At 39.4% G+C, this 16,010-nt stretch overlaps 1 protein-coding gene across 1 annotated transcript in view; it reads left to right on the top strand.

Moving 5' to 3' along the window:
• The first annotated feature begins 235 nt into the window (after positions 1 to 235).
• The window catches only part of LOC123755102 (ionotropic receptor 93a-like), a 158,574-nt gene continuing 142,799 nt past the window's right edge, over positions 236 to 16,010 (top strand). The window contains exons 1-3 of the mRNA XM_069332691.1: positions 236 to 249; positions 3,288 to 3,471; positions 3,756 to 3,992. Coding sequence (XP_069188792.1) covers positions 236 to 249; positions 3,288 to 3,471; positions 3,756 to 3,992 — 435 coding nt within the window. The remainder of the gene's footprint in view (positions 250 to 3,287; positions 3,472 to 3,755; positions 3,993 to 16,010) is intronic.

Raw genomic sequence — 16,010 nt, 5'->3', positions numbered from 1 at the left:
TTTATTAAAACAAGAAGTAAGTGATAATTTAAAACCAAAGCCTTCCAAACCTGGCTCATTAAAATATTTTTTTATGAAATCGCGTAAGTATTTATGCAATATTCAATATAAATCAATCATAATACGCAGTGGCATATCATTTTTATAGAAAGGCTTTATAAGGTAAAGATAATAGCAATGCGAAACTCTTTCTATCTGACGTATTATTTTAGATAAATACAGTTGGGCAAAAAACATGTCTATTGCCACGTGAGTGACTGGAGTGGGCTCTTGCAAGGCTTTGGGATTTGTTGGAGGGCAGTGCAGAGTTCTGGGGGGCCGTGAGATAGGGATATTAGATTGACTTAAAACTTAATGCTAGTTATTTAGTCAAGAATGGAATGGAACTATCAGGAGAAAGCACCAAGCCATTACGACCATGTAGCACTGGGAAGGAGTCAGGGTAAGGATTTGGGAATAAGATGGGAGGAAGGAAGGATGGCCCAACCACTTGGATGGTCAGGGGATTGAACGCCGACCTGCATGAAGTAAGGCCGTCGCTCTACCGTCCAATCCAAGTGGTTGGACTATTTATTCAAGAGTTGTATTATTTTTTTTTTTTATATTTTGAAGCAGATATTTTTCTCCCTGATTCTATGTATGACTAACGACCCAGTGCAGGTTTGGAAGGCTTTGGCAATTAAAGCACGGAAGAATGTGAGTGTTCAAGTCTAGGGGGACTAAGCATTTTTTTTGTGTGAATGTGCAAAGCCCGTGTTTATTTGTGTAAGTTGAACCAAAAAAAAATGAGTTTGTTTTTGCGAGCGAGTTTGTTTAAGCATGTGCTATCATTGAAAACTTCCAAAGTAATGAAGGTAATGCCAAAATAAATTCATCCTTTCAATTTTTGAAAGGTGGAGGTCTAACATTTTCTAAAACCCTTTGCGCTTGATATACCACCACTGACATAAAAAAAAGTAACTGATGGATTCTACTTTTAAATTTTTAGGCATGATAGCAAAAAGCATTTCATAGCAACAGATAGTGCCAGTTGAAGCGTTATATGAAGTTACTGGGGCCCCCACCACAATATCTGCGAACTATCATGATGTTAAAAGATGCAATTTAATACGGAATATGAACAGATTCCTAATATATATTTATTGCTTAAACCACTTAACTACTCTCCTGCATAGTATATTTACGAGTGTCAAATTAATGTTTGGAGTGTCAAACCCAACACAATATGGCTGAGGCCCCACTATTTAGCATTCTTTTTGTATTCTATGAAATATCATAGGTAATGTTAATGGTTGTAACGTTTATTACAAAGGATAGACATACATTTGATGCTATTTTTCATATTAAAAATCTAATTTGAGGCCCGACAAATATATCTATAAAATCTATAAACAGGTTAGAACCATACAAATGCAAGCATGCCTTTTTCACCAGTAATCAACTGAAGGCCACAGAAAATGGAATCTTTACTTTGGCTACAGAAAACAGAGCAAAGCCAAGGGGGGATGACTGGAATAAACAGTTTACAACCTGACTCCTCTCGCACATAAACATGTCTTTCTTGACCTCATTTCAAATTATATAGAGTACTGAAAGCTCTTTTTCCATAGCAAATATACTAAGGAGCTCATTTTACGACTAGAACGCAAACTAGGACCCCTCATTCAGATTAAAAACACGAGAATTATTGACTGAACATTTACCCACCATCAAGCACACAGGACTCTTTAAAGCTATCTTAACTTCTTTAAAACCCTAATATGACCCATCTCACATGCAGATCCTGCTCTATGATTCGCTCTTCATGTCAATGTACCCCACATTATCATGCAAATTCAAGATAAGGCTTACTACACCTAAATATCCAACTTGGTCTTTGTAAAGAATCTTGACCCCCTCCCCCTTGTATGCTTGACCCCACTGGGGTAATCATAGGTAGAGGGTCCCTATTGCTGACGTCATGTCACGTGACACCCCTGTGACAAATAAGGAAAATTTCACCTGATTGGCCCATGACCCGGGACGTAAAGAGAATTTTTTCTACTCGGCTCCTGATTGGTCATAAAAATCGCAACCCGTTCTCGCAAATTAAATAAGTCAATATTGACTTATTAAATATGTGCATAGGTGACATACTTAACATAATAGATACCCTTAAAAAGATTCATAGAAAACACCGACCTTACCTAACCTTGTTAGTATCTTAAGATAAGCATCTTATTGCTTCGTAATTACAATTATTACCTAACCTATAATAGGTATAGGTTAAGTAATAATTGTAATTACGAAGCAATAAGATGCTTATCTTAAGATACTAACAAGGTTAGGTAAGGTCGGTGTTTTCTATGAATCTTTTTAAGGGTATCTATTATGTTTAGTATATCACCTATGCACGTAGTTAATAAGTCAATATTGACTTTACGAATTTGCGAGAACGGGTTGAAAATCGCGCCCTGTTCTCACCGCTCACCTCTGACCATTACAGAAAATGGAGCTGTGCCAAGGGCTCCCTATACTATTCAGTCATAGCATCATTAAAGTACTCCAAAAACTTCTATATTCTCTTTCAACTGGGTTTTTTGGTTTGAATCTATTGAACATTCACCCTCTGATCCATTCAAAAGTAAGGGACCCCAAATTGATACCGTAGTACTCTCGTAACACCCACGGGCCAAATCGTGAATTTTTGCTCATGCTATTAAATACTCCAAAAACGTTTATATGCCTTACACCAGTGTATTTTTTGGTTTGAATCTATTGAACATGCACCCACTGATCCATTCATAAGTAGGGGACCCCCTTCTTGATGCCTTAGACTCATCTTAAAAGCACGAGAAAAAACAGGTTAGGATAGGGCATCAGTTCCTCAGGTACATCCTGGGTGGTGGGCCCTGGTACCCCTGGGGGGGAACAGACCACCACCCCACCCAGCCAGCCAGCCAGGTGCGCGCCCAGCGCGTCCTGGCCCAACTGCTTGAAAAAGATTTTCACGATCTGGCCCCCGGGAGTCGAGTTGGCATGGAAGTGCCCAACCGTTTCTGAAAAAATTTATTCCCCATGTGTCTCCTTTTACACTACTATAATTTAGGTAAGTTTGAATGCCTGTGGGCACGCACTACAGCTGAGGGGACCAGAGGACAGAGTGGATCTCACGACCATTAAACTTTAGAATATTTACTCGTCGAATTTACAGTATTGAGTAGTTACGAAATTAGTAAAGATTATATTTTTAATGTAATATGTACATAATACCATCTAGAATTTACGAAACAAAAATATTCTATCAGCTTTTACGGAGCCTCAGTAAACGTGACCGCACTGCCATACCGACCTTACTGGACTGAGGCGGAGGTGGAACAAGATAGTTCTAGTTCCACCAGGTACTCTGGCAGCGACGCCAAGCTCCTTATCACCATAGCTGAAGCCCTCAACTTCACTTTTATTGTCCTTCCTGTAACTTCCTGGGACCAGGTATGTTGACGTCCCAGTTTAGCTTCGGTGTTGCCCCTGCGTTACAAAATAAATACTGTGGTATTCTGCATTCATAATACATGTATTCCAACCCCAAGTTTATCTTCATCAAACATTTCCGGTCGATTCAGATAATTTTTGTTTTTATGAGAACCTACTGGTGATTACCCTAAAGATATCCAAGTGGATTTTTTTTAAATGGACCGTCAAAATTATTTGTTCATATCATAAATTACCACATATTTTTTCGTCTTTATAAAAAAATGCATATACGGTACTCCCAGGTGACAAGCTTGGTAGTGGATAGGATCTCCTTCATGGCTACGGTCCTGCACGCGGTACTACCACAGCGCCAGCTCATTTATGACTTCACATATATCTATGAGCACGATCCGGCTTGCTTTGTAATGGCCAAGCCGTCCCTAAGATCAAACTGGCAAAGCCTCTATGAGCCTTTGACGGACGAGGTGTGGGCGTCAGTGCTGGCGTCCGTGCTGCTGGTACCGCTCCTGCTCTTCCTGGTACGTGGTGAGGGTGTTTGTACTCTGTTAACTCTCCTCATAATGTCCTCTGTTTTGGTTTACACAATTACTAGTAGTCTATAAGGCTGCCATGGCAGCCTTAGACTGTCAGTGTCGAGTTACATCCAAGCATCAGGATGGATCGCTTTGTCACGGAGACAAAAATATATATTTTTTACTAATAAAGTCAATTTCAATACTAATAAATCCATTATTATTACTTCTCAACTTTATGCAAAGGAGAAGTATTGTTATTGTGCAAGAGTTCCACTCGGTAAATTGGAAGAATAATGTCATTATTGCAGGTGTTGGTTTTATGGGTTGATGTATGTCTTGTTGGGAAAGTGAGCTGCTCTCTGGTTCTGTAATGATTTCGCATTTTTTGTTATGTTCTTACTCGCTTGATTTCTGCATTTGCCAGTGAAGGATATATGGTATTGTATGTTAGGATAGACTCTGATGTATAGACCAACATATTCAAGGACTTGCTGGCTACATATCCATATAATGCTCGAATAAATTACTTAATGACTTCCTCGTTTCGTCCCATTTTCAAGGTGAGAGTACAAATGAGGTCATTTCTTTACTTTCTCTATGATTTCTTAAATCTTGATCAAGTGTATGAGAGTGTTTTTATAGAAGGAGAGGAGTCACCTCTTACTATACAAAACTGCATGGAAAGTTCAAATTCATTCTTTTATAAAACTGTTTACGTTGAAATAGCATGATGCGATGATTATGTATAAAACGAATATATTTTACAGTATGAGGAAGATGCTAAAGAAGGATTTTGTTTTTAGGGATTCCATGTAAACTTAGCAAGATGTATAATACAATCGAAAGGAATGAAGGAGACTTGACACTGTTAACCCTTTTCATATGTTAATTACCCTAAAAATAATGGAGAAACTTACAACAATGGTCCCCTGAATGTTGCACTACAGCAATCATGCTGTAGTGCTTGAATGAAGGTGAAGTAAAGAACCAATATATAAGTGTAAGTGTATTAAAAAACAACTTTTTGGATGTATTCTACATTATCTCTCAAAGTCCTTTATACAAGATTCTGAATAACATTCCAGGAGTTTACGTTTATAATTCTGGTTAAGTGCTACACTCTGCGTCCATCACTAGATGTCGTCGTGATTATGTTCCCCCAGGGACTCGCCAAGGGATGTTTAAGTTTGAAAATAATACTGAATTATCCTCATTTCTGAGAATTGTTTCCAGGGCTCTGCGGAATCACTATCCTTACTCTGTACATCACAGGGTCTGTGCTTATGTGAATTAACGAGATTAGTTAGTTTCGCTTCCTTAAGAATAATTTTACAGTTAATCGGATCTACTTTACTAAAAGATTTTTTGCCAATTTACTGTCTCCAAAGAATCCGCAATTGTTTCTATTACGGCATTGTAGCAAGTTTCTTGATTCAATGATTGATGAAGATTAAGCCACCCAAGAGGTGAGACGGGCATTAATAGCCCGAAAGAGGAAGATTTTTTGAATGCTTGTATACTGTGTGCTGAGGTCGCATTTAAATCGTCGGTCCCCTGTCATGGGAGGGGAATACTGCTGGACAGTATTTATGAGGATGTCCAGCTACTGGACACTTTTTTTGACCAGTAGAGTGGCAGTGTTGATGCCTTCAGTGTGGTTACCGGAAGATTCAGGGACGCTTAAAATTCTTCTAAGGACGTTGGTTGCTTCACATTCCAGGATATAGTGAAGTAGTGGTTTTTCTGTGATTGTTTGGCAGAAGATGCATTCTCTCTGGGTTCACCAATTTCCCAGTTGCATCTGTAAGCTAGACGTAGTCTATATGACCGAACTGCTATTTATCTGTGGATATTTAGCCTGTCTAACTTGGTGGCCTGAAGATATCATATTGCAGAGGGCGAAATCTTTGCTACTCTCTGTTGTAGATGGGCTTTGTTGAGGTGTGCGAGTTTTTTCGTGATGATGATTCTTCAAGTTCACATTCATACATATATAATCTTCACCTCACTGACATAACCCCACCTGATCTCTCCTCTTTCCCAATAAGTCAGTTAATTTGTCCCTAAGGCCTCAACCACCTCTGTGGAAGAAGAGCTACAACGAAAACTAAAAACACAGCTCCAGGTGAGGATAAGATCACTTACAACATGCTGGCCAAGCTAGCAGAAAAGGGTGAAGAAGCATTCTTGAATCTCAAATCTTCTTGAATTCTTGGCTCTCAGTCGAATTGAATGAAAAGCCAATCTACTGCAACAAAATAGGTTTGCTTACAGAAAATGTCTTCCTGCGTCAAATCAATGACAAACCAGAAATCCTTATTTTTCTAGACCCAGAAAAAATGTTCGAGCTAGCCAATGCTCGAGCTACTCTGTGCTGCCTGGTGGATAAGGAAATCAAAGGACACGCTCTTGCCTTTGCCAAATGAAGTCTGCTTAACAGAGAAATTGTCTATAAAGTTGTTAATTTATGAAGCTCAAGTTGCCAAAAACCAAGCTGCTTAACTATGCAGACAATTTTGTGGTCATTATCAATAGCAAAGGTGCCAGGAATCATGCACAAAAATGACTAGACCTCATAAGCAGAGAAAATAAAGAGTAATAAAACCAAAGCAATGACCGATAAAATGAGAACTCGCAATACAAGAACAATTCATTGAGTGGGTTACATTCTTTCAATACCTTGGAGTCATAATGGACAGCCAGTTGCAATTCACTAAAGAAATTGAATATCTTCGTGAACGTTGCAAAGTCAGAATCTCAGCTTTACACTCCCTAACAAGTCATAGAGATGGTGCATCTCTACCAGTACTCACAATGTATTACGTTCAAGCAGTTAGGTGACTATGCTGCTCTTGCTCTTGCGTCCCTCAGTGATAACCAATGGGAGGGACTGGAAGTGTCACAAAATGATGCCCTCAGAACAATGCTGGGAGCACTTATATAGACGAGTCCAGAAAATCTAGGAATGGAAACACACTTACCAGCCTTAGAAAACAGCATCAAACAAAGGATAGCCACCATAACACCAAAACTTGTTGGAACTACTGCCAGACTGTTAATCAAAGATAGCATACACAGATCGCTTCACAGAAACCTTCAATATTGAAGAAGTGCATGGATGGATAATCTGGTCAAGATTCTAAAGAAAGTGGACTTGAAACGGACCATTAAAAACAAATTAGAAGATATACTATATCAACACTTTCAGCAGCCACCTCCATGGAAAGAATCGAGTCTAAAGATTATCATTGTATCATTGAAGGATTACCTGTTACAGAAATCAGCATGTGACTTACAGAGGCTCAAAGCAGTCATAGAACAACAAATGGAAACCATCTCAAGACCAACAACCACTCACTTCGTCACAGATGGATCAGTTGATCAAGAAAGAGATACTGCTGGAGCAGCAGTTTACAATAACAACCACGAAGTTTGCTGAAGCATAAATAGTAGGTGCTCAACATTTCAAGAAGAATTATATGCCCTGAAACAGGACATAAATTATGCAATTGAAAATCATTTAAATTATGTCATCATTCATTCTGACTCTAAATCTACGCTCTAGGCATTGTTATCCAGCCAGCACAGAAATATTATTAAATCCATCACATAAATCCTACATACAGAAAAAGAAGTACACAATCTAGGGCCGTCAATCACCCCTAAATTGGATACCAAGTCATATTAGCATAGATGGTAATAAAAAAGGCTTATGCTATGATTTAAACAGCTTTCATTTTTCATTTTATACCCACATTTTGGGTGAGGTGATATGTTACAACAGTTTTGGATGAGGTGAACAAAACTTTCAACACAGGATAGAACACGAAACAATGGGTATTGAAGGTAAGAATGGAAGTAATTGCAGAGGGCCTATTGACCCATATATCTTGATGCTTCTATATTGGAGCGGAGTCTTGAAGTGGGTAGAATATAGTTGTGCATTAATTGGCTGCTGATTGCTGGTGTTAACTTCTTGATGTGTAGTGCCTCGCAGATGTCAAGCCGCCTGCTATCGCTGTATCTATCAATGATTTCTGTGTTGTTTGCTAAGATTTCTCTGGTGATGGTTTGGTTGTGGAAAGAGATTATATATTCCTTAATGGAACCCTGTTGCTTATGCATCGTTAATCGCCTGGAAAGAGATGTTGTTGTCTTGCCTATATACTGAGTTTTTTGAGGCGTACAGTCCCCCAAGAGGGCATTTGAAGGCATAGACGACGATGGTCTCTTTTAAAGCGTTCTGCTTTGTGTCTGGAGAGTTTCTCATGAGTAGGCTGGCCGTTTTCTTGGTTTTATAGTAAATCGTCAGTTGTATCTTCTGATTTTGGTCTGTAGGGATAACGTTTCTATTAACAATATCTTTCAGGACCCTTTCCTCCATTTTATGCGCTGTGGAAAAGAAGTTCCTGTAAAATAGTCTAATAGGGGGGTACAGGTGTTGTATTAGTTGTCTCTTCAGAGGTTGCATGGCGTTTCACTTTCCTTCTTATGATGTCTTCAATGAAACCATTGGAGAAGCCGTTGTTGACTAGAACCTGCCTTACCCTACAGAGTTCTTCGTCGACTTGCTTCCATCCTAAGCTGTGGCTGAGAGCACGGTCGACATAAGCGTTAACAACACTCCTCTTGTACCTGTCTGGGATGTCACTGTTGGGATTTAGGCACATTCCTATGTTTGTTTTCTTAGTGTAGACTGCAGTGTGGAAACCTCCACTCCTTTCCATGACTGGTACATCTAGAAAGGGCAGCTTCCCATCCTTCTCCATCTCATAAGTGAAACGCAACACCGAATTCTGCTCAAATGCCTCCTTCAGCTCCTGCAGATGTCTGACATCAGGTACCTGTGTAAAAATGTCGTCAACATACGTGCAGTATATGGCCGGTTTCAAGTTCATGTCGACTAAGACTTTTTGCTCGATGGTACCCATGTAGAAGTTCGCAAACAGGACACCTAGGGGAGAACCCATGGCGACCCCACCTACTTGCTTATACATGTGCCCATCCGGGCTCAAGAAGGGTGCCTCTTTAGTACAAGCTTGGAGTAGTTTCCTTAGAATGTTTTCTGGTATGTCAAGAGGAGTACAGGCCGGATCACGATACACTCTGTCCGCTATCATCCCGATTGTTTCATCCACAGGTACGTTGGTAAACAGTGATTCTACGTCCAACGAGGCTTTTATCCCTGTGGCCCGTGTTCCCCGCAGTAAGTCAACAAATTCCTTTGGAGACTTCAGGCTGAAGGCGCAAGGAACATAAGGAGTCAGCAAGCCATTGATTCGTTTCGCCAGTCTGTACATGGGTGTGGGTATGTGGCTGACGATTGGCCGAAGTGGGTTTCCAGGCTTATGTGTCTTGACATTTCCATATGCGTATCCAGGTTTATATTCCCCAATAATCTTTGGCAGGTGGAGTTCGGATTTCTTGGCGTTCACAGTTTCGATCAATTTGTTGACCTTTGCTTCCAATTCGGCTGTAGTGTCCTTCGTTACCCTTTCGAATTTAGTTTGGTCAGAGAGTATGAGGTTCATTTTCGCCAAATATTCGTCTTTTTTAAGAATGACGTATATTGGCGACTTGTCACCTCTCCTGACAACTATTTCCTTGTTCTCACGAAGGCTCTTAGCTGCCGCTTTGAGCTCGGGGGGCAGTATGGTGCTTCTGTAGTTGCCTCCATTCTTTCCTCCTTCCACAATAAGTTCTGCTTGTAAGGTGTCTTTGGTGGTGACCTTCTTTTGTATCTCGAGGTCGAATATGTCGTCCAACAGAATCTCCAACTCCACTTTCCTGGCCATCTCACTTGGTCTGGACATAACGTGACAGAACTTATTGCGGAAGGAGGAAAGAATCGAGGCAACTACAGAAGCACCATACTGTCCCCCGATCTCAAAGTGGCAGCTAAAAGCCTTCGTGAGAACAAGGAAATAATTGTCAGGAGAGGTGACAAGTCGCCAATATACGTCATTCTTAAAAAAGACGAATATCTGGCGAAAATGAACCTCATACTATCTGACCAGACTAAATTCAAAAGGGTAACAAAGGACACTACAGCCGAATTGAAAGCAAAGGTCAACAAATTGATCGAAACTGTGAACGCCAAGAAATCCGGACTCCACCTGCCAAAGATTATTGGGGAATATAAACCTGGATACGCGTATGGAAAAGTCAAGACACATAAGCCTGGAAACCCACTTCGGCCAATCATCAGCCAGATATCCACACCCACGTACAGACTGGTGAAATGACTCAACGGCTTGCCGACTCCTTACGTTACTTGCGTCTTCAGCCTGAATTCTCCAAAGGAATTTGTTGACTTACTGCGGGGAACACGGGCCACAGGGATAAAAGCCTCGTTGGACGTAGAATCACTGTTTACCAACGTACCTGTGGATGAAACAATCGGGATGATAGTGGACAGAGTGTATCGTGATCCGGCCTGTACTCCTCTTGACATACCAGAAAACATTCTAAGGAAACTACTCCAAGCTTGTACTAAAGAGGCACCCTTCTTGAGCCCGGATGGGCACATGTATAAGCAAGTAGATGGGGTCGCCATGGGTTCTCCCCTAGGTGTCCTGTTTGCGAACTTCTACATAGGTACCATCGAGCAAAAAGTCTTAATCGGCATGAACTTGATACCGGCCATATACTGCAGGTATGTTGACGACATTTTTACACAGGTACCTGATGTCAGACATCTGCAGGAGCTGAAGGAGGTATTTGAGCGGAATTCGGTGTTGCATTTCACTTACGAGATGGAGAAGGATGGGAAGCTGCCCTTTCTAGATGTAACAGTCATGGAAAGAAGCGAAGGTTTCCACACTGCAGTCTACACTAAGGAAACAAACATAGGAATGTGCCTAAATGCCAACAGTGACTGCCGAGACAGGTACAAGAGGACTGTTGTTAACGCTTATGTCGACCGTGCTCTCAGCCACAGCTCAGGATGGAAGCAAGTCGACGAAGAACTCTGTAGGGTAAGGCAGGTCCTAGTCAACAACGGCTTCTCCTATGGTTTCATTGAAGACATCATAAGAAGGAAAGTGAAATGCCATGCAACCTCTGAAGAGACAACTAACACAACACCTATACCCCCTATTAGACTATTTTACAGGAACTTCTTTTCCACAGCTCATAAAACGGAGGAAAGGGTCCTGAAAGATATTGTTAACAGAAACGTTATCCCTACAGACAAATCAGAAGATACAACTGACGATTTACTATAAAACCAAAAAAACGGCCAGCCTACTCATGAGAAACTCTCCAGACACAAAGCAGAAGGCTTTAAAAGAAACCAACGTCGTATATGCCTTCAAATGCCCTCTTGGGGACTGTAAGCCTCAAAAAACTCAGTATATAGGGAAGACAACAATATCTCTTCCCAGGCGATTAACGATGCATAAGCAACAGGGCTCCATTAAGGAACATATAATCTCTTCCCACAACCAAACCATCACCAGAGAAATCTTAGCAAACAACACAGAAATCATTGATAGATACAGCGACAGCAGGCGGCTTGACATCTGCGAGGCAGTACACATCAAGAAGTCAACCCCAGCAATCAGCAGCCAATTAATGCACAACTATATTCTACCCACTTCAAGACTCCGCTCCAATATAGAAGCATCAAGAAATATGGGCCAATAGGCCCTCTGCAATTACTTCCATTCTTACCTTCAATACCCATTGTTTCGTGGTCTATCCTGTGTTGAAAGTTTTGTTCACCTCATCCAAAACTGTTGTAACATATCACCTCACCCAAAATGTGGGTATAAAATGAAAAATGAAAGCTGTTTAAATCATAGCATAAGTAAGAACTCTGTTTAGTGTTTGCAGGTAATAGTTGTGTGTGTGTAAACTAAAAGTTTTTGAAAATGTAATAAGTTATTACGAAACGCATTCAAGTGTCACGTCAGACTAGAAATAAAAATTAATTTTGGAGAATTGATTTTTCAATTACCATCAACAGTGAAAAGAAACATAAGAATGATCGAGAAAATTTGTGTTAGAATTATTAATCTTACTTTTTCGGTCATATTTAATAATATATGTCTACAGGAAATACTGCTACCAAAATATACTAATATATATATATATATATATATATATATATATATATATATATATATATATATATATATATATATATATATATATATATATATATATATATTAGTATATTTTGGTAGCAGTCTTTCTTGTAAACAAATGTTGTTAAATATGACCGAAAAGGTAGGAGTAATAATTCTAACACGAAATTTCTCAATATTTCTTAAGTTTCTTTTCACTCTCGATGGTACTTGAAAAATCAATTCTTGAAACTCATTTTTATTTCTAGGCTGACACGACTCCTGAATGCGTTTAGTAATAACTTATTTTTTCTTACATTTTCTACTTATTAACTGAAAATGAAAATGTAATAACTTACATTTTCAAAGAGTTTATTTCACACACACAACTGTAACCTGTAAACACGCAAATCCGTCCATACTTATACTCGCATTTGGGTGAGGTGATATGGTACAACAGTTTTGGGTGAAGTGAACAAACTTGTGACAAACACAAGATAAAACACGAAACTATGGGTATTAATTGGATATGAGAACATAGGAATGGAAGTAACTGCAGAGGGCCTATTAGCCCATAATTCCTCTTGATGCTTCTATTTTGGTTCAGAGTCTTGAAGTGGTTAGAATATAGTTGTGCATTAATTGGCTGTTGATTGCTGGTGTTGACTCACAGATCGACATCACCACAGTACCGAAACTAGGATCATCAAGAAACTAACAACATTATATGGAGGATCTATGGCGATTCCACGACCCACTGATGGCTTCTTGAACCTTGCTGTAATCAGCCTCACTGTGGACCAAATCACTCTCCTAAATCTGGGTATAAACTGTCATGTTATGTCCAGAACAAGTGAGATGACCCGGAAAGTGGAGTTGGAGATCCTATTGGACGACATATTCGACCTCGAGACGCAAAAGAAGGTTACCACTAAAGACACCTTGCAAGCAGAAGGAGGAAAGATTCAAGGCAACTACGGAAGCACCATACTGTCCCCTGAGCTCAAAGCAACAGCTAAGAGCCTTCGCGAGAGCAAGGAGATAATCGTCAGGAGAGGTGACAAGTCTCCAATGTAAGTTATTCTTAAAAAAGACGAATATTTGGCAAAAATGAACCTCATGCTCTCTGATCAAACTAAATTCCAAAGGGTAACGAAGGACACTACAGCCGAAATGAAAACAAATGTAAACAGATTGATCGAAACTGTGAACGCCAAGAAATCCGGACTCCACCTGCTAAAGGTTATTGGGGAATACAAACCTGGTTATGCATATGGAAATGTCAAGATCCACAAGCCTGGAAACCCACTTCGGCCAATCATCAGCGAGATACCCACACTCACGTACAGACTGGCTAAGTGACTCAATGGCTTGCTGACTCCTTATGTACCTTATGCTTTCAGCCTGAAGTCGCCAATGGATTTTGTTGACTTACTGTGGAGAATACGGGCCACAGGGACATCGAGTCGTGTTGGACATATAATCACTGTTTACCAACGTACCTGTGGATGAAACAATCGGGATGATAGCGGACAGAGTGTATCGTGATCTGGCTTGTACTCCTCTTGACATACCAGAAAACATACAAAGGAAACTACTCCAAGCTTGTACTAAAGAGGCACCCTTCTTGAGCGCAGATGGGGACATGTATGAGCAAATAGATGGGGTCGCCATGGCTTCTCCCCAGGGTATCCTATTTGTTAACTTCTACATGGGTACCATCGAGCAGAAGGTCTTAGTTGACATAGACTTGAAACCTGCCAAATACTGCAGGTATGTTGACGACCTTTTAATGCAGGTACCTGATGTCAGACGTCTGCAGGAGCTGAAGGAGGCATTGAGCGGAATTCTGTGTTGAGTTTCACTTACAAGATGGAGAAGGATGGGAAGCTCCCCTTTTTAGATGTAACAGTCACGGAAAGGAGCAGAGGCTTCCACACTGCAGTCTACACTAAGAAAACAAACATAGGAATGTGCCTCAATGCCAATAGTGACTGCCCAGACAGGAACAACAGGAGTGTTGTCAACGCTTACGTCGACCGTGCTCTCAGCTACCGCTCAGAATGGAAGCAAGTCGATGAAGAACTCTGTAGGGTAAGGCAGGTCCTAGTCAATAATGGTTTCTCTAATGGTTTTGTTGAAGACATAAAAAGAAAGCAGAAACGCCATGCAACCTCTGAAGAGTCAACTAATACAACACATGTACCCCCTATTAGACTATTTTACAGGAACTTCTTTTCGACAGCTCATAAACTGGAGGAAAGGGTCCTGAAATATATTGTTGATAGGAACGTTATCCCTACAGACAAAAATCAGAAAATACAATTGACGATATACTATAAAACCAAAAAAACGGCCAACCTACTCATGAAAACCTCTCCAGACACGAAGCAGAACGCTTTAAAGGAAACCAACGTTGTCAATGCCTTCAAATGCTCATTTGAGGACTGTAAGCTCCAAAGAATTCAGTATATAGGCAAGACAACAACGTCTCTTTCCAGGCGATTAACAATGCATAACCAAGAGGGCTCCATAAAGAAACATATAACCTCTCACAACCAGACCATCAACAGAGAAATCTTAAACAACACAGAAATCATCTGATTCATCAGATGATCGAAATCATCAGAAATCGATAGATTCATCAGAAATCATCAGAAATCATCAGAAATCGATAGATTCAGCGATAGCAGGAGGCTCGACATCTGTGAGGCACTACACATCAAAAAGTCAATACCAGCAATCAACAGCCAATTAATGCACAACTAACTTCTACCCAATTCAAGACTCCGAACCAACATAGAAGCATCAAGAGGAAGTATGGGCCAATAGGCCCTCTGCAGTTACTTCTATTCTTATGTTCTCATATCTAATTAATATCCATAGTTTCGTGTTTTGTCTTGTGTTTGTCACATGTTTGTTCATCTCACCCAAAACTGTTGTACCATATCACCTCACCCCAATTCGAGTATAAGTATGGACGGATTTGTGTGTTTACAGGTTACAGTTGTGTGTGCAAACTAAAGTCTCTGAAAATGTAATAAGTTATTACGTAACGCGTTCAGGCTTCAAGTCAGACTAGAAATAAAAAGGAATTTTGGAGAATTGATTTTTCAGTTGCCGTCGACAGTGAAAAGGAACATAAGAAATATTGAGAAAATTCGTTTTAGAATTATTAATCTTACCTATGTATAATATGTATATATATATATATATATATATATATATATATATATATATATATATATATATATATATATATATATACATATATATATATATATATATATATATATATATATATATATATATATATATATATATATATATATATATATATATATATATATATATATGTCGTACCTAGTAGCCAGAACGCACTTCTCAGCCTACTATGCAAGGCCCGATTTGCCTAATAAGCCAAGTTTTCATGAATTAATTGTTTTTCGACAACCTAACCTACCTAACCTAACTTTTTCGGCTACCTAACCTAACCTAACCTATAAAGATAGGTTAGGTTAGGTTAGGTAGGGTTGGTTAGGTTTGGTCATATATCTACGTTAATTTTAACTCCAATAAAAAAAATTGACCTCATACATAATGAAATTGGTAGCTTTATCATTTCATAAGAAAAAAATTAGAGAAAATATTTTAATTCAGGAAAACTTGGCTTATTAGGCAAATCGGGCCTTGCATAGTAGGCCGAGAAGTGCGTTCTGGCTACTAGGTACGACATATATATATATATACATATATACATATATATATATACATATATATATATATATATATATATATATATATATATATATATATATATATATATATATATATATATATATATACTCAAAATGCTGTACTGGTTAAAAAAAAATTCACAGATTAAGGAGTAAATCAAGAAGAAAATACTTCCAACTACGAAAAGTCGCCACATAGCCAAAGTAGCGGAAGG

This window comes from Procambarus clarkii, chromosome 28 (genome assembly GCF_040958095.1).
Source record: "Procambarus clarkii isolate CNS0578487 chromosome 28, FALCON_Pclarkii_2.0, whole genome shotgun sequence".
NCBI classification, from domain to species: Eukaryota; Metazoa; Arthropoda; class Malacostraca; order Decapoda; family Cambaridae; genus Procambarus; species Procambarus clarkii.
The sequence above is the reverse complement of the archived record's forward strand: the minus strand, read 5'-3'. Positions and strand labels throughout refer to the sequence as shown.